Source organism: Trichosurus vulpecula, chromosome 4, assembly GCF_011100635.1.
Source record: "Trichosurus vulpecula isolate mTriVul1 chromosome 4, mTriVul1.pri, whole genome shotgun sequence".
In the NCBI taxonomy this organism is placed as follows: domain Eukaryota; kingdom Metazoa; phylum Chordata; class Mammalia; order Diprotodontia; family Phalangeridae; genus Trichosurus; species Trichosurus vulpecula.
In genome coordinates this window covers 165420344-165444620 of record NC_050576.1, presented here as the reverse complement: position 1 = coordinate 165444620, position 24277 = coordinate 165420344, and the positions used below count along the sequence as shown (strand labels likewise).

Genomic DNA, 24277 nt, shown 5'->3' with positions numbered 1-24277 from the left:
TAGCAGTCCAAATAATTCTTTCTGGCAACAAGTTCTTGAGCCTGGCACAAAGGAATTTCAAATATCACATAATCAATTAGAAATAAGGTAATATTTCCTAGTGATTTTTAAGAACTGAAGTGTCAATTCGATCATGAGATATCTGTTGGCATCTCAAACTCCATATGGCTAAAGTGGATCTTATTAACATTTCTCCTACAACCTGCCCTTCCTCCAAACGACTTTTATTTTTTCCATGTTGGGAAACTTGGCCACCACATAGCCCAAGTTTTTTTGTTTTGTTTTTCAATTATATTGTTTTTTGTTCAGCAAAAATCTACTTTATCTCCCTCAAACTCTACCCCCAATTAAGAAAGAAAGAAATACAAAACCCCTATTGCAAACATGTATAGCCAAGCAAAACACATTTCTGTATTGGCCACATGGGGAAAAACAAAAATCTTTTGCACTCTGAGTCTTTCACTTCTTTCTCTGAAAGTGGGTAGCATTTTCATCATTAGTCCTCTAGAATTGTATTTGGTTATTACACTGATAAGCGTTCCTAATTCTTTCAAAGTTACTCCTCTTTAATATTGTTGCTCCAATTCTTCCCACTTTACTTTGCATCAATTCATACTAGTCTTCACAAGATGAAGAAATTATGAATCTTTTTTTATCATTTCTTACAGAACAATAGTATTCTATCACATTTATGTACCATAATTTGTTCAGTCATTCTCTAACTGATGGTCACCCCTTCAGTTTCTGTTGAAGGTACTACCATCCTGGCAATCACAAGGTTTGTAGCCTCTGAGCCACAGCTCTTCCCTCTCCCTCACATCCAACCATTGACCAGGTCTTGCCAATTATTCCCCCCATGATGTATCTAACATCTGTCCCCCCTTCACTCCACTTAGAGTATGACTCCCTTCATGCAGACTCTTATCACCTCTCACCTGGACTATTACAATAGCCCCTAATTATTCTTCCTTCTCCTAAGCTCTGAACTCTACAATCTGCTAAAAATAATCTTCCTAAATTATAGGTCTGGACAGTTAAAAACCTTCAATGGTTCCTATGGCCTTTAGGATTAACTACAAATTCCTTAGCCTGGTGCTTAAGGCCCTTAACAATCTGGCTTGAACCTACCTTTCCAGCCTTCTTTTCATATTATTCTCCTTCACACATCTGTATTTCAGCCCATCTGGGCTATTGGCTACTCCGTGAACTTGACATTCAATCTCTAACCCTCACAAAGTCACTCAAGCTGTGTCTCATGCCTAGAGTGTATTTTTTCCATCAACTTGGACTCTCAGAATCCTTACCTTCCTTCAAGGAAGTCACCATCCTTCCTTCAGCTGATACTTCCTCCAGGGAGCTTTCCCTGATCTACTCCCTGCCCCCTAAATGTGAGTACTTCCTCCATCCTCATATTAACTTGCATCTACTGATCTTTGTACATGTTCTAGCCCTCTCCCACCCCATGGTTCTGTAGATTGTAGGCTCCCTGAGGGCAGGAGCTATTTTGTTCTCATTTTAGTATGGTGGCATGTGTGCCCCCCACCACACACACACACCTTCCAGCTAACCACTTCGTGTATGACACCATTTTTGCAGCTCTCCCTTGCCTTCCTCCTCCCCTCCCTCGTGCAGCTGGAGTAATGACCAAAGGACCACTCAGGGTTAACCACAGCAGACCAAAATTCCACATACTTGGCTCACCACAGGGCTCAAAGCTGCCAATGCTCAAATGTTGAGTCACACCTGTGGTTGGCTGGAAGCAGGCAAGGAATATCTGTACCTGCTATGTATGTGCATATGTCTGTGTGTCCCCAGTACTTTGCATATGTTAGGTATTTAATAATGTTTGTGGAATTGAATTGAACATGAGACCAGAGAAGTGTGGCAGAATGTGAAGACAGCCAAGAGATGATGTGGGTTGATGTAAATAAATGTTCCTGCCGAGAGGTAAACTCCAAACTGCTTGTTCTCTTCCGTACTACAAAAGTTTAGAAGTTATGGATCTTGGCCAATTTTGTCCTCCCCTTCTGCCTGCTGATGCTACAGAGCATGACACAGCCATTCATTCTCTTTGGTTGGTCCTGAGTATCCAGAAGTCTCCATTCTCAGCCGGGGCTGAGAATATCTGGGCTGTCAGCCAGCCTTTAGCAAAGCTAGTCCAAGTACTCACTGTGAACGTTAATAATGTAAACCTCTTGGTTTACTGGGGTTTAGGGGGCACGGCAAATACAAAATCTTTTTAAACAGCCAATCCATGCCAGCTGAGGATTTTTTTTCATCTCCTGATTAGTGCTATAAAATTATGAAATTTCTCCTGGCAAAAGTAAAGATGTCAGGGCTCAAAGGCTATGAAGTATATGAAATACTTATTTTTTAGCACCTTTGCAGATGTCAAGTCATTTTGTCAGGTAAAAGAACATAAAAACACATTATATATAACTAGAATGGCTCCTGAAATGATGGTGTTTTGTATATTATTTTGAAATCATTGTTTATTCAAGCAATAATTTATAAATTCTCCAAATGAATTTGATTTTAGAGAATTTAAATGATTAAATCCCAGTTCTGCCACTTGTTAGCAGGTGGCTTGGCATAGCAGATTGAATGCTGGGCCAGGAAGACCCAGGTTCGAATCCTGTCCCTTACATTGAGCCAATCCCTTAATCTTTCTGGGCCTCCAGTTCTTCTTCTGTAAAATGAAGGTACTGGACTAAATGGCCTCTGAGTTGCTTCCAGCTCTAAGTCTAGTGTCCTGTGATATATACATGGAATATCATGGGGCCAAGATGAGGCTGGTTCCAACTTCCTGGGAAAGTTCACGAGGGATCTAAATTCTATAGGCATACTATTACACCAACACTCTAACTGGAATCTTTGAGTTAATTGATTCTTACAAGCTTTTACTTGAATTCACCCTGACACCTCTGTACAGGCACACCTCATTTTATCAAGCTTCAATTCACAGATGTTGCATTTTTAACAAATTGAAGGCTTGTGGCAACATTGCATGAACTAAAGTCCATGGGTGCCATTTTTCCAACAGCATGTGCTCACATTGTATCTCTGTGTCACATTTTGGTAAGTCTAACAATATTTCATAATTTTAATTGTTATCATATATGTTAAGGTGATCTGTGATCAGTGATCTTTGATGCCACTGTTGTAATTGTTTGAGGCTCCATGAACAGTGCCTGTAGAGGACAGAGAATGCAAACAATAAATGTGGCGTGTGTTCAGACTGCTCCAACAACAGGTTGTTCCTGTCTCTCTTCCTCTCCTCAGGCTTTGCTATTTCCTGAGACACAACAATATTAAAATTAGGCCAATTAATAACCCTAAGTGTTCAAATAAAAAGAAGAGTCAGTTAATATGGCAAACTTCATTGTTGTCTTATTTTAAGAAATTGTCACAGCTACACCAACCTTTAGCAACCATCATTCTGATCAGTCAGCAGCCATCAACATCAAGGCAAGACCCTCCACCAGCAAAAAGATTATGACTCACTGAAGGTTCAGATGATGGTTAGCATTTTTTGGCAATAAAGTATTTTAATTAAGATATGTACATTGGTTTTTTAGACATAATACTATTTCACACTCAATACACTACTATATAGTGTAAAGATAACTTTTACATACACTGGGAAACCAAAAAATTTGTGTGACTCACTTTATTGCAATATTCACTTTATTGCAGTGGTCTGGAACCAAACCTGCAGTATCTCCAAAGTTTGCCTGTGCTCCTTAGGGCCACTTATCCCTCCAAATTGCTTACTTAGGACAGAAGGATCTATGATTAAGAGGTGGAAAAGAATTCAGAAGTCACCTAATCCAAATATCTCATTTTAAAGAAGAGAAAATTGAAGCACGTAGAAGTTAAATGATTTATCCAGGATCACAGAGATAATACAAGTTGGAGCTAGCATTTGAACTCAAGACCTTTGACTACAAAAAGAACAATACCAGGATGCTTCTTACTTCCTCTTCCTCTAACCCCTGTTTATGTCAGATTATAGATTTAGAACTGGAAAGTACCCCTCATTTTATAAATGAGGAAATGGAAGCCAAGGGAGGTTAATTGATTTACCAAGGTCACACAGGTAGTAAGCAACAGAGGTAGAATTAGAATCCAGGTCCTCTGTCTAGGACCAATGTTCATCCTACTGAACCCAGCTTCCTCCTTTCATGACAAATCATCAGAAACTCCTTTCCACTCCTACTCCCTCACATACTATCAGCCCTATCCAGCTTAAGCTTCAAATGTGCTCTTTGGTTCTCTCTTTCTAGTGTAAACAAACTCTTTGTCATCCTCAATCTCTTCCTTTTTTTTAACATTTTTAAAATTTATTTTTAGTTTTCAACATTTACTTTGATAAGATTTTGAGTTCCAAATGTTTCCCCCTTCCTTCCCTCCCCACTCTCGAAGATGGCATGCAATATGATATAGGTTATACATGTACAATCATATTAAATATATTTGCACATTAGTCATGTTGTGAAAGAAGAATCAGAACAAAAGGAAAAAAAATTATGAGAAAGAAAAAAAGGAAGAAAATAGTATGTTTCAATCTGCATTCAGACTCCATAGTTCTTTCTCTGGATGCAGATAGCATTTTCCATCATGAGTCTTTTGGATTTGTCTTAGATCATTCTATTGCTGAGAAGAGCTAAGTTGATTCTTGTACAATGTTGCTGTTGCTGTGTACAATGTTCTCCTGGTTCTGCTCACTTTACTCAGAATCAGTTCATGTAAATCTTTTCAGGTTTTTCTGAAATCCACCTGCTCATCATTTCTTACAGCACAATAATATTCCATTATGTTCACATACCACAACTTGGTTAGCCATTCCTCAATTGATGGGCATCCCCTCAATTTCCAATTCTTTGCCACTGCAAAAAGAGCTGCTATGAATATTTTTGTATATGTGGGTGCTTTTCCCTTTTTGATGATCACTTTGGGATGCAGACCTAGTAGGGGTATTGCTGGGTCAAAGGGTATTCACAGTTTTATAGCCCTTTGGGTATAGTTCCAAATAGCTCTTCAGAATGGTTGGATCAGTTCACAACTCCACCAACAATGAATTAATGTTTCATTTTTCCCACATCTTCTCCAAGATTTGTCATTTGCCTTTTCTGTCATATTAGCCAATCTGATAGACATGACCTGGTACCTTAAAATTGTTTTAATTCACATTTCTCTAATCAATAGTGAGTTAGAGCACTTTTTTTCATATGACTATAGATAGTTTTAATTTCTCCCTCTGAAAACTACCTGTTCATATCCTTTGACCATTTATCAATTGGGAAATTGCTTGTATTCTTATAAATTTGACTCAGTTATCTACATATTTGATAAACAAGGCCTTTATTAGAGGCACTGGCTGTAAAACTTTTTTCCTAGCTTTCTGTTTCCCTTCTAACATTGGTTGCATTGGCTTTGTTTGTACAAAACTTTTTTAATTTAATATAATTAAAATTATCCATTTTGTATTTCATAATGTTATCTATCTCTTCTGTGGTCATAAAGCTTTTCCTTCTCCATAGATCTGACAGATAAACTATTCCTTCCTCTTCTAATTTGCTTATGGTATCACCCTTTATGGCTAAATCATGCACCCATTTTGTCTTTATCTTGATGTCCAGTGTAAGATGTTCAACCTCTTCTTAATATATGCCTCCACCCAGAATGAGACTTTCCACTGTTAAGATTTCTTTCCTCTTTAATGCTAACCATAGGCTCTTAAGATCATAGATTTAGAACATGGTAAATGAGAGGCAGATACCCTGCTGAACTATCCCAATATTCCCCTCTAAATAATTTTAAAACAACATCTCAAATCAAATTTTGGAGTGCCAGAGCCAATAAAAAGTCAGGGTGAGATAGTTTTATGGCCTAAGAAAACTTAAGAGGTAGGCAAGAAAATTCTGTAATACTGGGGTGGAGGTCTGTCTGGAGCCCACACATGCCTCAGTGCAATGGTAGCTGCAGCAACAGCTTCTTGAACTCTTGTACAATGTCTCCAAAAGAGATTACAGCAGACCCTTTGGCTGGCACTAGGTACAATGGATGCTAATTGTCCACTCTGTTGCTGTTCTAGGATGCAGTTCCAGGACAGAGAGCAGCACTAGCGGTCAGTCACAAGGGAGCAGGGGCCCTGGTCACAGTACCAAAGCAGCAAGTAGCACTAGGGTGTGAAGGTGGAGAGGAGTAGGGGCCCTTCCTTGATAAAGACTAGAGTGAAGACCAGGAGAGCAGTGATCATATCTCTACCAAGATCACATCACCTTAGAAGCACCAAAAACTTGCAGACCCCAAGAACTAGCTCCAAAAACAACAGCACAAAAAGGCCTGAAGCTTGGGATGGTGTCTCCCTACCCAGAGATGAGCAGAACCCAACTTTAACATAAAGTTCAAAATCAAGAAATAGGCTGAAAAAATGAACAAACAGCAACAAATTGACCATTAAAAAAGTCTACAGTGGCAGAGAGGTTCAAAATATAAACTCAAAAGAAAACAATAAGATGAAAACAGCCACCCAAAAAAGCACACCCCCTCCCCCAAAAAATGCTCATTGGACCCAAGCCCAACAAGAATTCTTGGTAGAGGAAAAATTGGGAAAAGAGAGCAATGCAAGAAAGTTATGAAAAGAAAATTAACAGATTGGGAAAAGAGGCACAGCAAAATTCTGAAGAAATATATCTTTTGGGGGGGGGGGGCGGTGTTGGCAGGGCAATTGGGGTTAAGTGGCTTTCCCAAGGTCACAAAGCTAGTACATGTGTCAAGTGTCTGAGGCCGGATTTGAACTCAGTTGCTCTACTCACTGCGCCACCTAGCTGTCCCTGAAGAAATACATCTTAAAAAACAGAACTGGCCTGATGGTAAAAAATGCACACAAAATCACTGAAGAAAAGAACTCCTTAAAACTTAGAATTGCACAAGTGAAAGTTAATGATTCCATGAGACATCAAGAAACAATAAAACAAAGTTGAAGGAATGAAAAAAATAGAAAATGTGAAATATCTCATAAAAAAAAACAACTGACCTGGTATATTAGGAAGGCAGAATTTATGATTTCAAAGAGAATCTCATATGTGCCTAAAAGGTCCGGAACCGCAGGATATAAGGAATTCTCTAGGCAGAAGGCAGGAGAACTAAAGCATGTATTTACACTCCACAATAACAAGCCCGCAAACCAGCATCCCCATTTTGATATTTTCATCAAAAGCTTCCAGGCCCAATAAGTCCGCCTTACAAGGGTAACCAGGAGGCCACAGAGAAGCGAGATGGTATAAGGCAAAATCGTATACATGCTTCCCCTCTACGGTAAGAAGATTACCCACTAGCCTCTAGTCAGCTCTGCTACCAGCAGCTCAGCTTCGGCTGTAGGTGTCTCTGGCTCCAACTGGAAAAGGAAAGGAGGATCTTCAAGCTGTCCTCTCCCCTCTTACAGAGTTTTTGACATCATCAAGCGCCGCCTGAACGACCAGGGCTGATTGGTTCTTGACTTGGCCCTTCCCCCTAGCGTAGACCACGTTAACACACTTCCCCTCAGCCAGCGCCACGACTCATCACACAGGAAGCTCTGGTCCTGCCCCGGAAGAGCAAGCCCCAGCGTCCAGGGAAGCTCAACGAGGCAAGCTGAGTCATTCAAAGAAAACAAAGTCCATTCTGGCTACACCTGGAAAGTAGATTGAGGAAAGATTATTTAGGAATTATTGGACTACCTGAAAACTATGATCAAAGAAAGAACCCAGACATAATATTTCAAAAAATTATCAAAGAGGCGGTGAAAGGGAAGGTGGCCAACATGGCGGACAGACTGGGCCAATTCCTGAAGGAGGCCTGGGCCAAGGAGCCAGTGCTGACTGCGTCCTTCGCCATCAGTACCCTGGCTCTGCTCGTTCCTCCCCTGAGCCCCTATACCAAGTACGCAGGCATGATCAACTGTGCGACCCCCTACAACTACCCTGTTCCCGTCCGAGATGATGGCAACATGCCCGACATCCCCAGCCACCCCCAGGATCCCCAGGGGCCTTCTCTCCAATGGCTGAAGAATCTGTGAATCCTCCACCTGCCCTCTGTCCCCCAATAAACATCCTGTCTTCTCAAAAAAAAAATTATCAAACTGCCCTGATATCTTAAATGCAGAGGATAAAATAGAAATAGAAAAAATACACTCATCACCTCCTGAAAGAGATACCAAAATGAAAAATCCCAGGAATATTATAGCCAAATTCCACAGCTCCCAGGTCAAAGAGAAAATATTTTTAAAAGCCAGAAGGAAACAATTCAAATATTGTGGAGCCACAGTCAGGATCATACAAGATTTAGCAGCTTTGACAGCAGAGCAGAGTGCTGTATTATGATATTCTGGAAGGTAAAGGAGCTAATTTTCAACCAAGAATCACCTACCCAGCAAAACTGAATGTAATCCTTCAGGGGAACAAATGGATATTTCATGAAATAGAGGAATTTCAAGTGATCCTAATGAAAAGACCAAAGCTGAATAGATAATTTGATAAGCAAACTGAAGACTCAAGAGAAATGTAAAAAGTTAAACAAGAAATAATCACAAGGGACTCAATAAAGTCAAACTTTTCTATAAGGGAAGGTGATATATGTATAACTCCTAAGAACTTCATCATTATTAGGGCAGTTAAAGGGAGCTTACATAGACAGGGGTCATGAGTGTGAGTTGATTATGTTGGAATGATCTCAGGGAATGATGGGGAAAGAAAGAAGGAGGCACTGGGAGAAAGGGGGAGGGAGAAGTAGAATAGGGAAAACATTCTCACATAAAAGAGGCATGCAAGGAAAACCTTTTACAATTGAGGGGGAAATGAGGGATGGCAAGCAATGTTTGAACCTCATTCTCATTGGAATTAGTTCAAAGAAGGAAGAATACACACATACACTCCATTGTGTGTAGAAATGTAACTTACCCAATAAGGAAATAGGAGAGGGACAAAAAAAAGTGAAGGATAATAAAAGGGAAGACAGATTAAGGGAGGCAGTGATTAGAAGCAAAATAGACCTCTGAGGAGAGACAGGATAAAAAGAGAGAGGAGGATAAGAAACAAAAGATAATGGGATGAAGGGAAATACATAGTAATCATAACTGCGAATGTTAATGTGATGAGCTCACCCATAAAATGGAACCAGAAAGAAGAATAGATAAGAAACCAAAAGCTAACAATATGTTGTTCACAAGAGACACACTTGAAACAAAAAGACATACATAGTGTTAAAATAAAGGGCTGGAGCGGAATTTAATATGTTTCAGCTAAAGTAAAAAAGGCAAGGGTAGCAATCACAATCTCAGACAAAGCAAAAGCAAAAATAGACCTAATTAGAAGAGATAATCAGCAAAACTACATTTTACTGAAAGGTACTATATACAATGACATGGTATCAAAAAATTTTACAGCAAGTTTCTCTGATAAAGATGTCATTCCTCAAATTTATACTGAGTATAGAATTGAGTCAAATTTATAGAAATTAAGAGCCATTTCCCAACTGATAAATGGACAGAGGATATGAACAAGGAGTTTTCAGAAGAAAAAAAATCAAAGCTATATTAAAAAATGTTCTAAACCACTATTGATTAGAGAAATGTAAATTAAAACAACTCTGAGATACCACCACACATCTAACAGAAATGAAAATGCTGGATGGGATGAATGAAAGAGAGGTACACTAATGAATTGGTCAAGTAGTGTACTGATCCAACCATTATGGAAAACAATTTGGAACTATGCCCAAAGGACTATAAAACTGTGCATACTGTATGGGACAGAAATTTTTAAATAATAGGAGAGACATCTTTAAGAGAAACAAAGTAAATTTATTGTACAAACCTTTGTATGGGAGACATAAACAAAGTAAATTTATTCTACAAACCTTGCAAGACTTGGGCACACCTCCATAAGGGAGGAGGCAAGGTAAAAGAGAACCTTCCTTAATTTATAGTCTTAATGAAGAAGATTCCCACCCACCTCTATCCCTTCTCACCATTGGCTGGGGTGGGTGGGCTTACAGTCTAGGCCCGAAAAACTACACAGAGGACCAAAATTGATCTGGTTCGTCCAGGTTTTTCCCTATCAGAACTCAACTGCCAGGGTGGCGTCTGAAAGTCTAGGAGGAGAAATGGGATGGGGGAAGGAGAGACCCTTCCCAGAGCAGAGAACAAATAGCTCACAGGAAGTTCATTATCTTCTAACATCTGAGAGAGAGAGGGAAGGGCATGCCTTCCCAAAATTACAAGGCCAAATCCCAAAACCTCTCCATTAGACATACCCTGTGAAGTCTTCACAATTATCCAACCCACACAATACCCTTTGATACAGCAGTAGCACTACAAGGCTGTATCCTGAAGAAGTTAAATGAGAAGGATTTATATGTACAAAAATATTTATAGCAGCTCTTTTTGTGGTGACAAAGAATCGGAAATCAAGGGGATGCTCATCAATTGGAGAATGGCTGAACAAGTTGTGCATGTGATTGTGATGAAGAACAATTATGCTATAAGAAATGAAGAGGGAGGTGATTTCAGAAAAAAACATGCCAAGACCATATAAACTGATGCAAAATGAAGTGAGAAGAACTAGGAGATGCTTGTGCACAGTAACAGCAATGTTGTAATGATGATCAACTGTGGAAGACTTGGCTACTCTGATCAATACAATGATCCAAGACAATTCCAAAGTCTCATGATGAAAAAATGCTATCTACCTCCAGACAGAAAACTGATGAATTCTAAGTACAAATTGAAGTATCATTTTCTCATTTTATTTTTCTTGCTTTTTAAAAAATATGGTTAATATGGAAATATGATTTGCATGATTTCACATGCATAATTGATATTGCTTGCCTTCTCAGTGGGTATTGGGGGAGGTGGGAGAGAGTGAGAGAATTTGGAACTTAAAATTTAAAAAGAAAAGAATGTTAAAATAAATAAATAAAAATTTTAAATGCAAAAAAAAAGTTCATAGATTTAGATGTGGAAGGCAATTTAGAGGTCATCTAGTATAATCCACTTGTAATGAGTAGACCTCCCCCCACCCCAATTGTCTCTGACTAGAGTATGCCCATGGAGCATACCTGAACTGGGCCCCTTCCAGTGTTACATGTACTATCCTTGAAGCTGGAATCCCTCTAGTAACTCTGGAACTTTCTGATGGGCCTCCTAAAAAAAGGAATTTACAATAGGCTTTTATACACTACATTTCCTCACACTCCCTCATCCCATGAGGAGTATGGGGGTGGCTGCAGTAGAAAGGATTGGCCACTGGGCCAAGAAGAGCTGCACACATAGGAGATTTTAAAAAGAATCACTGTCCTTTGGCTTCTACAGCACTTCTTGGAGAAAACTACCTTTGATTGACAAGAGGACAGGCTACAACTCCTGGCCTGGTGTATTGTTAATGTATTTTTTGCTTGATGGGAAGATCTTTCTCATCCATTAATAGGCCCATGTAACCTGCTTAAGTCACATGGAAGCCTAAGGTCATATGAGCCTGGGCCACAAGAGTTGTGATGCCCTCTGACCCTGAAGAAGTATATATATATACTCAGAGGTTGACATTTTGCTTTGGGGCTCACTCATGGAAGGAGTGTTTGTGTGATGTAGCCAGATAAGACTGTGGGTAGCCATTAAGGAGCCCCCCAGTTTTGAAAACCCAGATGTTGGTGCTTCTCTGCTTCTCTCTCTGGTAATTGTATATATATGTATATATATACATATATATATATGTACATATATATGTATGTGTGTATGTATAAATATATATGTATATGTGTGTGTGTGTGTGTGTGTGTATACACTGCTATGGGCAGACCGAAGCCTGTCTGCTGATTTGTGTTATTTGCTCTTTTTATATAATCTCTGCTTATAATTTCTTTTTGTATTTGCTCTGAAGTTCAGGGTGTTGACTTTTCCCCTGAACTAAGTGAATGGTGTATATATACATACACAGACACACACACACACAGACACACACACAGACACGCACATATATGTATGCACACATATACATATAAATACACCTATATACATACATACATATTATATACATACATATATATACACACATACATATATACTATATATATGTTTGATTAAAGTAAGATTGTTGACCCCTTTAAAGTTGCTTTCCTTTAGAAAAGCAGATTAAAGAACTTGTGCTAGCAGCTCTTCTGTGTGTTGGTGTTACTGGTCTTACACTCCCACAGCAGCTGGAAGCAACATTGTTGTTACACCTGACTTGCCAAAACATTTGAGGGAGCTAAGGGGAAGGGAAAGTGTACAGTCAACAGGACCATTTCATGTTTTGATATTTTGAGTATGATGGTATGGAGGACAAGGAAAAAAGGGCATAATTGTAATTATAATATGCTACTTCATGTTTGACTCTTTGTCAATGTGTACTTGTGAAGTTTTTGTTTGAAGAATTCTTTTATATGGAAGAAATAAACAGCTGTCCTATACTTAGCCTATATTATACACTGAGCTAGGTGAGTTAGGGAGATGTCTACCCCAAGCATGTAAAGACTTTCCCCAGCAAAATGGGTGGATGAGAAAAATTTGTTCTAACAGCCATGAAGGCAGCTAAAGACATGGAAGATACCAAGGTATGGAAGATACCACTGCATCTTGGGCCATCACCAATTGTCTTAACTTTTAAAGTCCTGTCATTGGACTTGGATGACTCAAGAAGAAAGAGTGAGGTGATGACTTTGTTCAATTCTGCCTCACTTAAATCCAGTTCATGAAAGTCAAGACATCACTTACGATGTCATTGGTCCTCTTCCAAAACAAAGGACACACAGCAACAACTCCCCTTATTAGGGAGGCACTAGAAATGAGCCAAATCTAAGTTTTAAGTTATTCTCTTGGAGACTCTGGGGTGAGAATGTAAAGAGCCAGTAAAGAACCTGTGGACCTCTCACCTCTATAAAGAGATGGATTGGTGGTGTCTTCTCATTTCTCTTCATTGGAGTCTCACTTGATCTTTAGAATTTTGTTACATTTACTTTTCATTTTTTTGGTGTGTCATTATTCTTTCCATTTACATTATTGTAGTTACTATATATACTGTTTTCCTGACTCTGCTTACTTCATTATACATTAGTTCATATAGATCTTTTGAGGCTTCTCTGTATTCATTATACTTCATTTCTTACATCACAGTAATATTCCATTACATTCATGTACCACAACTTGTTTAGCCTTCCCCCAACTTATGGGCATCTACTTTGTTTTCATTTCTTACTAGTCACAAAAAGTGCCACTATAAATATTTTGAATTATATGGGGAATTTTTTCTTATCAATGGCTCCCTTGAGGTATAAGCTCAGTAATGGAATTTCTGGTTCAAAGGCTATAGACATTTTAGTCACTTAATTTGCATAATTCCAAATTACTTTCCAAAATGGTTGTACCATTTCACAGCTCCACTAACTATGTATTAGAGTGCCTATTTTTCTACAACCCTTCCAACATTGACTATGGCCTTTTTTGGTCATTTTTGCCCATTTGCAGGGTATAAAGTAAAATTTCAGGGTTGTTTTGATTTGCATTTCTCTTATTATTAGTGATTTAGAGCATTTTTTCATGTGTCTGTGACTACTTTGCAGCACTTCCTTTGAAAAATGTTTGTTCATATGCTTTGATCATTTATCTTGGGGAAACTTCCTCAACAATTATGAACTCTATTTGCTCTACTTGAGCCAGCCCCTAAAGCCTATATTATAACTCAGTCTATATTATAACTCAAAATTATTCCCTTTTCAAGATCTAGAATTTTGAAATTCCCATCCTCTGACCACAATCTCCTGCCCTTTCATATCCTAAATCTTCTCTTCCTCCTTATTATGAGCTCTGGTCTTTTGGTTCCTCCCTTTTCTCTGTCATCTCTGGCTCAGTTTCATTTCCTACCTAGTCTTTCCCCATTTGTCTGTCTTTTCAAAACTATTCTGTCCTCTACTTTTGGATCCAAATTCACAGGATTGTAGCAATATAGTTCTGACTCAGAAATTGAGTCAAGGCAAGCCATGTGAAATGGAGACTCACAGTTTCACAGAGCCTCCACTTTTGGTGTTCTGCTGTCAGAACAGAAATGTTCCTTTTGGGGGTGTTTAATTTCAAAATAAAAATTTTTTTATCATCTAGTCCAACTCCTTGATTTTACAGATAAGGTAACTGAGGTTCATATAGGTTGACTCCAACTCTGAGTCTAGTATTATTTCCATCATGCCATGCCTTCTCTTCCCTGTCTTTCCAACATTCCAGCTCTGTTAACCCTCAACACTGGGTAACTACCCCCATTTATCTTCTTCACTCTTACTCCCTAGTCATCAATTCTAGTAGAAAAAAAGCCACAAAATCATTCTGAGTAGCTCCAGTACAAACTATGCTAGCTAACCTCAAGTGAGCCCTCACTGCTGTTTAACAATCCTTTGATTGATCGCTTATAAGCTCACTACTTTCCTGAAAAGTTTGGAGCAACATGAATTTGGCATTAGGAATCCTGGGTCTGAATGCCACATCAAATACTTACTAGCTGTATGACCCTGGACAAGTTAATTAACCTCTTGAAACCTCATTTTCCTAAGCTGGAAAATGTGGATATTACCACTTGCACCATCTAATTATTTGTATTTTTAACTGATTTTTTTAACATTACCTTCATTTCCAAATACATTCTTCCTTCTTCCCCCTTATGCAGTGTACAGCAACTGTACTTGTAGTAATAATAACTTATATTTGTGTAGAGTTTTAAGGTTTACAAAGTGCTTTACAAATATGGTCTCATTCAAACCTCACAACAATCCTGGGAAGTAGATGCCATTATTATCCCCATTTGACAGATGAGGAAACTGAGGTCATGAGCTATTTGTTAAGTGACTTGCTCAGAACACACAGCTAGCAAGTTTCTGAGGCTAGACTCAATCTCAGGTCTTCCTGACTTTTGGTCCAGTTCAACCAAACTAAACCAACACATCAACCATGTAAGACCAGATATGCAATGTTCCATACTTATTGTCCTCTGACTCTAAAAAGAAAGGAGGGAGGTCACACTACCTATTTCGCCAACCTGAAAGTGCTCTATAACTGTCTGGTTGAATGAAACAAGGTTCACATATACCACAGGCATCCTCTGGTGGAAATCCCAAATGGAAGGTATATGCCCATCATAGGGCAGCCCAACTCCCTAGGTAACCCAAATAGCAAGCCTTCCCTCCTTCTAGGAGCATCATCATCACCATTGGTGTCCCATCTTTGGGACATCTATGTTAGTCTCCCCTGGCCAATGGTGCCTACTGGGCTGTATCAGCAAGGGAATAATCACAATACAGATGATAACTGTCAAAATGCCTATGTGGTTCTATATCACAAAATATAAGAGACTCTCCACATAGAAGGTAGAAGAAGCAAACCGTTTATTCAGACACCAGACAACCAAATCCCATAACCAACAAGTTCAATCCATCACAGCAACAAAGAATTCAATACACAATATTACAGCATGGAGCCTCATCATCCCAAAACTATCCGGCCCCCTGCTGAGGCCTTCCCACAAACACACTCACAGCCACCATATATCTGCTCTCTCTCTCAGTTCTAACTGCTCCCTCTCCGAATTTCCTGTGACACACTTTCCTTTTCCTCTCACCAAGCTCCTCCCACCACATGTGACTTAGGCTTCCTGTGATGTAAGCAGGTTATTTAAGCCTATTAATGGTTGGGAAAGATCTTCAAATCTAAATTGTTATTACATGAGCTCATAGTGATCATCTAGGCCGCCTGGAGAAGGGGCAAGTAAGGGGGGAGGGGGACGAGTATATTCTCAAATTGGTTAAAAATTAAATTAAAAAATCTAGCTGAGAAGATAAATGCTGCCTTCTCTTTGTCTTCATCTGCCCCAGGGAGCTGATGGTACCCACTGTGCAAGTCTGTAGTAGCAATTTAGATCTGAAGATTTTTCCTACCCATTAATAGCCCATGTGACCTGCTTACATCACAGGAAGCCTAAGTTACTTGCGATAGGAGGAGCTTCCTGACAGGAAAAAGAAGTTATATCATAGGAAATGCTGAGAGGGAGAGAGGGAAAGAAGGAGAGAGGGAGAGAGAGAGAGAGAGAGAGAGAGCAAGAGAGAGCGCGCAGTTATGGCTGCTAATGGCCACTGTCCTGATAGAGCTGAAAAAGCTGACTTAGTTATACTGTTTGTTTTTGGGAAGATCCCAGCAGGGGTTTGGAGAGGTTTTAGGATGGCGAGGCTCCATATTGTGATATTGTGTATTGAATGTTTTACTGCCCTGATGGATTGGATAAATGGCTTGTGGGATATGGTTCTCTGGTGTCTGAATAAATGGTCTACTTCTTCTACCTTCTATGTGGGAGTCTCATATACTTTGCGATACAGAACTACATAGGCATTTTGACAATTATCATCTACACTGTTACTATTGCCTTATTGATACATTATTTGGCATCACAAACAGGATTGCAAAGTATAAGATCTCTGTTTAGAGGTAGAAGGGCTATAGAGGAAGGAATGTTTATCCCAGGACGGGAGGATGTAACTTATTGCTCCCTAGCAAGGGAATGGTCTGAAGGCACTGGTCTCTGGGAAGACGGAAAACAGAGGCTACACAATGGAGGAACTAGAGAATTGGAGTGATGCCTCACAGAAGTTACTATTGAGCCAGGAACGGAAGTGCCAACAGAGATCTCTAGACAAGGCTGGATTTTATTCACAGCTTATCATATTGTATGTGAAAACAGGGACAGACTATTAAGAGAGAGAACTCAGACCCAGACAGTTGTTGAAAGATCTGCTAATGGAAGTGAGAGTGCTTCTTCTATACCACAGCAAGATGGAGAATCTCAGGTGGTAGAGCAGCAGGAATCTACTAACCTTGCTGTAAATTCAGCTAGAAGATAGAGGGAGCCAAGGAAGTCAAGAGTGCACCTCGGCTCAGCCCAGGTAGAGCCTAGCAGCCAGTCTGGTTACCATGGTAACGGGGGCAGAGACTCTAGACAGGAGGATACAATGTCAGAACCTCAGGCATGAGGGGATACTTTGTTGCAAGGTGCTTCTCACATAGAGAATCAGACGTTGCTACACTTTCAAAGAAAAATGCACTCCTTACATGGAAGGAGACAGGAAACACAGGATCATAATACTGTGTTGAGGGAGGTTTTGGAAGATTTTACACAGCAAGAAATCACAGATATCTTGAGTAGGTTCACCCAGAGAATGGGAGAATTGTTAATATCTTGGATGGTGAGAGTCAGCGATGAAGGGGCCGCAGGAGTATCTGTATGTGGATTATATGAGATTTATAAATATTAGTCAGAATTCATTTGTACAGCAAGCTTTTAGGGATTATCATTTGCAAAGAGGTAACCAAACAACAAATTTGTTGGCTTTGAGTGCAATGGGTTGTAATACAGAATACCCTGATGATTCTATGTGGCCTACTGCAGATAGACTCTGGTATTCAATTAGGGACTGTATGAGAAAGCTAAAGGAGGAGGTAATGAAGATTGCTATCATGATGGGGAATGCTGAAGTTTATTATGAAACTCCCTTGGGAGTCTGTCATAGGAATTTGATAGTTAAAATGGCATCCCCAATTATAAACATGTAATTCTGACTCTGCTAATTGCAGAAGTAGGGAACCCTCTTTCAGAGGTGCTGGATAAGATTTCAAAGTTCACTGACTTAGGAGACTGGGGAAATGATAAATTTCCTTGAGAGAGAAGGGTAAAAAACCAGCAGATTCAATGTTGGAATAGTATGACAAGAAAAGAAATGTTTACTGTTCTATTAAAAGCAGGGGTAGATTTTAGAAGAATAGATGGTATTCCAACAAATGAGCTATACAAAATGTACTAAGATAAGGGGCTTGGTAGCAAATGGAATAGAGAAGTAAGAACTGCCCCTATAAATCCTACAGATCTTGAACCCTTGTATCCAAGTAAGTCACACCTTCAAGGAGACTAGGGAATAGGCCAAGCCCCAGCTCAAATTAAAGAAACACACAGATGGGATTACAGACCCCATATTAATCTGACTATATATTGGAAAAATGGATCAAATACTATTAACTAGGGCATTGATTGACACTGGGGCAGAGGCCAGCTTGATATGAAAACCCTGGCAAATTTAAGCATGGAACTCCTATTACCGTCACAGGACTAGGAGGGGCTGAAATATCAGCCAAACAAGTCAAACTGATGGTTAAAATTGGACAATTGCTTAAGAAAGAATATACTGTGGCCATTGTACCTATTCCTGAATACATCATTGAAATAGATACATTGAAAGGCATGACTCTGAATTTGCCTGAGGGGAGATACCAATTTGCAGTAAGGAAGATAGAAATTAACACAGTTTTAGTGGGAAAAGTAAAAATGGACCCAATCACTTTACCTGAACTTTCTAAAATAATTACTTTGAAGCAGTATCGTGTGCCAAATGGGCAAGATAAAATTGCCAATGCTATGAAGGAATATGTTGAAGCAGGAGTGTTAGTCCCTACAACCACTCAATGGAATAATCCTGTATGGCCAGTATGAAAGTCAGATGGGACGTGGAGAATGACAGTGGACTATAGACAATTGAATAAAGTGACCCCTCCCTTGTATACTGCTGTTTCAGATACTGTTACCAGAAATATGGTGGGACTAGGTATGCAGTTATTGATCTGGCCAATGCTTTCTTTACGATCCCAATAGACTCCAAACAATGGGACCAGTTTGCTTTCACATGGCAGGGCCAACAATATACTTTTACATGATTGCCACAAGGATATCTACACAGCCCAACTATTTGTCACAGGATTGTGGCTGAACATTTGGATGAATTAAAGTTACCTGGCGTACAGTTTACTACATACCTACTATATAGATGATATTTTGATACAGGGAGAAAATGTAAAAGAAGTAGAGAAGAGTTTGATACTTTTAAGTGAGCATATAAAAAGCAAAGGATGGGAAATTAACCCTGCAAAGATTCAAGGACCAGATCAAACTGGAAAGTTTTGGGATATACAATGGAATAAAGGACTGTGAGAAATTCTCCCACAAGCTTGACAAAAGATTCAAGATTTTCCTATCCCTATCAATAAGAGGCCCAAAAGTTCATAGGACTGTCTGGATATTGGAGGCACCACATTCCACATCTTGGACAGGAAAAAGTAGGAATTTGATTGGGGACTTGAACAGAGTAAAGCTTTTAAAGAAGCTAAAGCTGCTATACAATTGGCTCTGGATTTATGGCCTATGCAAAGTGGACCAGTGGAATTACAAGTGAGTGTACAAGATTACTATGTGAATTGGAGTTTATGGCAGAAACAACAAAGCCGAAATGTACGCTTAGGATTTGGGTCAAAAAAACTACCTTCATCTGGATTACAATATACACCTTTTGAAAAGCAGTTGTTAGCTGCATATTGGGCTTTGGTAGAGACTGAACAACTGACTCTAGGCCATGAAGTGATATTGAGGCCTGGGATTCCGATTATGACTTGGGTAATGAGTACCCCAGCATCTCACAGAATTGGACATGCATAAGAGGCCAGCATAACTAAATGGAAATGGTATATTCAGAATAGATCAAAAACAGGTAAAAGTGGAGTTTCTGCTCTAGAACTATGGGAAGATATATGGGACATGTCTTTGGTTGCTAATTGTCAGTTTTTCGTGTAGATGCTCTGCACCCCTCATCCCTCAGAATGTGAGTACAATGCACATGCTGATCGACTAGCAAAGATTGCTACTGAACATATTGTCCTTACTTCAACACCAACTGATGATCCAGTACTAGCAAAATGGGTCCACCAAATGGCCAGCCATTTAGGGGTCCAGGCCACACACTGGTGGGCACAAAATCAAGGAACTAGTATCTCTTATTCATTGTTAAAGCAAGTAGCAGAGGAATGTCATATATCTCAATTGGAAGAGAAATGAACTGTCCCTCAGGTAGTAACTGGGGAAATAGCAAGGGGAAAAGTTCCAGGCCAGATTTGGCAGATACATTATATTGGACCACTACCCCAAGATAAAGGATGCCAATTTACATGTACTTGTGTTGACACCTATTCAGGTATACTAATGGCTTGTCCTTATAAGAATGTAACCCAGAGAAACACCTGTAAAACTCTAGATATTATAAACTCTAGATATTATGGAACCCCAATACAGATTCAAAGTGACAATGGGTCATATTTCAAAGGTAATGAGATGAAGAGATATTGTGTAATGAACAATATAGAGTGGATTTATCATATTCCATATTATCCACAAGCATCTGCATTGATAGAAAGAATGAATGGATTGTTGAAAAAACAGTTAAGAAAGTTGTTCTAATAAATCATATCAAAATTGGAAGGATAATTTGTTCACTGTTTTACATAATTTGAATAATAGCCCATTAGGAGCTGAACAGCTGACTTAGCTGTACCATGAGTCTGTTTTTGGGAAGACCCCAGAAGCGGATTAGAGAGGTTTTGGGATGGCAAGGCTCCATGTTGTGATATTGTGTATTGAATGTTTTACTGCCTTGATGGATTGGATAAATGGCTTGTGGGATATGGTTCTCTGGCGTCTGAATAAATGGTTTACTTCTTCTACCTTCTATGTGGAGAGTCCCGCATACTTTGCAATACAGAACTACATAGGCATTTTGACAATTATCATCTACATTGTTATTATTGCCTTACTGATACAAAGTCCAATACTGAAAAACCACTGGCTGCCTAGCAGACAATCCAGAGGAGAAGGTGGCACAATGAATAGAGTGTTGGGCCTAGACTCAGGGAGACCAGAGTTCAAATCTGATCTTAGTTACTAGCTATATGACCCTAAAAAAGTCATTTAATCTTTGTTTGCCTCAGTTTCCTCAACTGTGTAAAGGGGATAACAATATCACCTACCTCCAATGGTTGTTGTGATGATCAAATGCGATATTTATAAATTGCTTAATAAATGCTTTTTTCCTTTCTCTTAGCATGGCATACTGGTGCACTTTAATCTTATTGTTCAATGATCAGTAGTTTACATTTATTCATATTTTCCTATTCTTCTCCTATACTGCTGCTTTAGGCAATGCATATGGACTACTAGACTTTATAATGGTAACATTGCACAACAACTGCTCTCCCTTTCCTTCTCTCCCCAACCCCACATTCCTCTCTTGAGGACAGTGATTGCTCATGTGTCCATCCAGATCAGTCTTCATATTTGTTTATTCTCCATAGTAACAGCTGATGAGTCATCCATGTTGAAAGAGACTGGGTTTCATAATTAAAGGACCTGAGTTCAAATCCTACCTTTGTCACTTACTAGTTTTATGACTTTGGGCAAGTCACTTGATCTCAGTCTCAATTTGCCCGCCTCTGGAGTATTCAATGACCTCTTTAAAGATCTCTTCTAATCCTAAATCTATGATCCTGTTTCTCTTCTCCCTCTGTTATCAGTAACATTGCCATCAGGTCCCTTGGGTGTCATAGGCCTTTAACCATTTATGAGAGAGCCTGATGCTCAGATTCAGAAATTCTAAATCTTCTGGAGACTAGAGAACTTGGAAACTTGAAGCCAGACTTACCCACAAGGTAACCCACGAGGCTGGAAATGTCCGTCCTTAAGATTGCTGGTGTCTGACTTGTCCTCAGAAAAGAACACTTCCAGGAAGGCAGACAATAGTATCCAGGAACTCAAGCTCACCTGGGCAAACACAGGCCCCTCACCATGTGCTTTTCCGGCAAGTTGCCACTTTTTTGTTACTGTGAAAAAAAAAAAGAAACTGCTTCATTCCTTCCCCTACCTTGCAGCATTTAAACAAGAGTAATTACCTTGTATTTATTGTTTCATTTTTTTGTCTTTATACTCTAACACCATGCCTGGTATACAGCAGGTGCTTAATAAGTGCTTTTAAAAAAATGGATTAATTACATTTACATTTGTCTTCATTTTCTCCCTTGAAAGTAAACTCCTAGAAGGCAGGAATTGTTTTTGTTTTCATCTTTGTATACTATAGTTACTATAGTACCTGAACACATAAAGGCACTTAATGAATGTTTGTTGACAGATTGCTCTACAAGACTGACCTCCTTTTCTGATTTTCTCCATGATCTTTTTTATGCTACTTCCTGTGTATATGTCATTCTTGGTAATATAAGACATCCTAATCAGGTCTGCTGCATCTTTCTTCATGGTCCTTTGAGGGGTTCATCAGTTTGCTTTTTCCGCAATTTCTGTGTTCCATAATTTGCTGCTATATGGCATTAAGGGGAGAATGCTGCTGTTAAAAAGGATAGGTCAGCTTTTAGTAGCTGTCTGATGAATGAATGAAGAACTATTACACACAGAGGGCCATAAACAGCTCAATATGTATGTACAATAGAAAAAAAAGTTTTAGGGAATGAACAAATTGGTGACATAAAGAGCTAGTTTGGGTGGAAGAGCGTTAAGAATCCTAAATTTTAGTCAAGAAGACTTGGGTTCTGATTCGGTATCTGATACCTGTGACCTGAAGCATTCTATTCTTTCAGCCTCAGTTCCCTTGTTTATAAAATTACTTCCTTGAATCAAATGATGTCTAGAGTCCTTTTCCAGCTCTGGTCTATAAATAACTAACTAAAGTTGGGAAAGCCCTATCTTTAGGTTTGATTTAAGAACGGATAAATACTTTCTCCCACATTCCATCCCTTTTTAGGTTTCTATTAATAGTAATCAGAATACCAGTAACTCCTATTTGTTTATCATTTTAAGGACATCTATCCCTATGGGATAGATGGTGTGTTATTATCCCTGGTTTACAGATGAAAAAACTGAGGCCAGGAGAAGATAAATAAATGACTCAGGACTATAGAATGTGAGATTTGGAAGGGACCCAGGAAATCATCCAGTTGTGTCCAAAGTCACAAAGCAGGATGGAAGTGTTTAGCACAGTGCCTGGGATACTCCTGCTCCTAGTTCAGGGATCTGGATTGGGGTTTCATTATTGTCCCCAGTATCTCTCTCCCTCTTAAAATTGTGTCAATATTTTTGGGGGGGGCAGGGCTATTGGGGTTAAAGGACTTGCCCAAGATCACACAGCTAGTACATGTGGAGAGGGTCTGAGGCCATATTTGTACTCAGGTCCTCCTGACTCCAGGGCCGGTGCTCTACTTACTGCGCCACCTAGCTGCCTCCGTTTCAATATATTTTGTATTGCCTTCAGCCCAGGTTGTATTTCCCAGGATAATGTAACCTCTTTGTATGTATTGTAACCTCTTTCTATGTCGCATTCCCCAGAAAAATGTAACCTCTTTGTATGTACTGTAACCTCTTTGTATGTATTGTAACCTCTTTGTATGTCGTATTCCCCAGGATAATGTAACCTCTAATGTAACCTTTAGAAAGGGGCTGCTTCGCATCAAAAAACACATAGTAAGGGCCTACTAAGTGCCAGGCACTGTGCTAAGCACTGATATTACAAAGGCAAAAGACACTCCTTCCCCTCAAGGGGCTTTCACTCTACTAGGGGAGACAACATGCAAACAACTATGTATAAACAAAATATGGACAAGATAAATTAGAGATAATAAACAGAAGATTGATTTAAAAGATTCAACATAAAATCTTACGTGGAAGATAATTAACATAAGATAAAGGAGGACTGGGAAAGGCTTCTGGCAGACGGTAGGACTTCAGCTGAGACTTGAAGAAAGCCAGGGAAGCCAGAAGACAGAAACAAGAAAGAGCATTCTTGGCATGGGGGACAACCAGGGGAAATGCCCTGACTCTGGAGATGGAGTGTCTTGTCTTTTTGCCCTTAGCGCCTGGCAAAGTACTTGCCCAACGCACAGTCGGTGCTTAATAAATGCTCGTTGGATTTTATGCAGAAGCTGCACGTGGAAAGCTACTTGTTCCTGATCTGTAGGGAGAACCCGACTACAAGCACCTGCAAGTCCTATCCAGGTAGCCGGCAGCCACTCAAGCAGCACGCAAGCCCCAAGAGCGCCCCAAAGACCGCGGCAGCGCGCATGCTCGGCGGAGCAGCGAGGGGACGGGCCATAGGCGCGCTCGCACACTCCTCGCCTGCGTGCGCGCGAACGGCTCTGGGCTTCCTGGCTCTAGAGGAGGGGGTCGCGACGAGGTGAGGCGTGAGGCCGCGGGGCGAGGGGGCAGGGGGTGGGGCGCGGGGGCCCGGAGGAGGGGGCAGGAGGGGAGGGAGCTGGCGGTCGTTGGCGGGCGGTCTGGCGCTCGGGGTCCCGGGCCGAGGC

The 24277-nt window shown here is 39.9% G+C and overlaps 2 protein-coding genes across 2 annotated transcripts in view; both read left to right on the top strand.

The window, feature by feature from the left end:
• The first annotated feature begins 7807 nt into the window (after positions 1 to 7807).
• LOC118845400 (NADH dehydrogenase [ubiquinone] 1 alpha subcomplex subunit 3-like) lies at positions 7808 to 8080 on the top strand. Its single transcript, XM_036753300.1, has one exon. The coding sequence runs from the start codon at positions 7808 to 7810 to the stop codon at positions 8060 to 8062; it is 255 nt and encodes an 84-aa protein (XP_036609195.1). The 3' UTR covers positions 8063 to 8080.
• Positions 8081 to 24107: 16027 nt separating this feature from the next.
• The window catches only part of TADA2A (transcriptional adaptor 2A), a 55479-nt gene continuing 55309 nt past the window's right edge, over positions 24108 to 24277 (top strand). The window contains exon 1 of the mRNA XM_036758238.1: positions 24108 to 24150. The gene's annotated coding sequence lies outside the window, so the exon portion shown is untranslated. The remainder of the gene's footprint in view (positions 24151 to 24277) is intronic.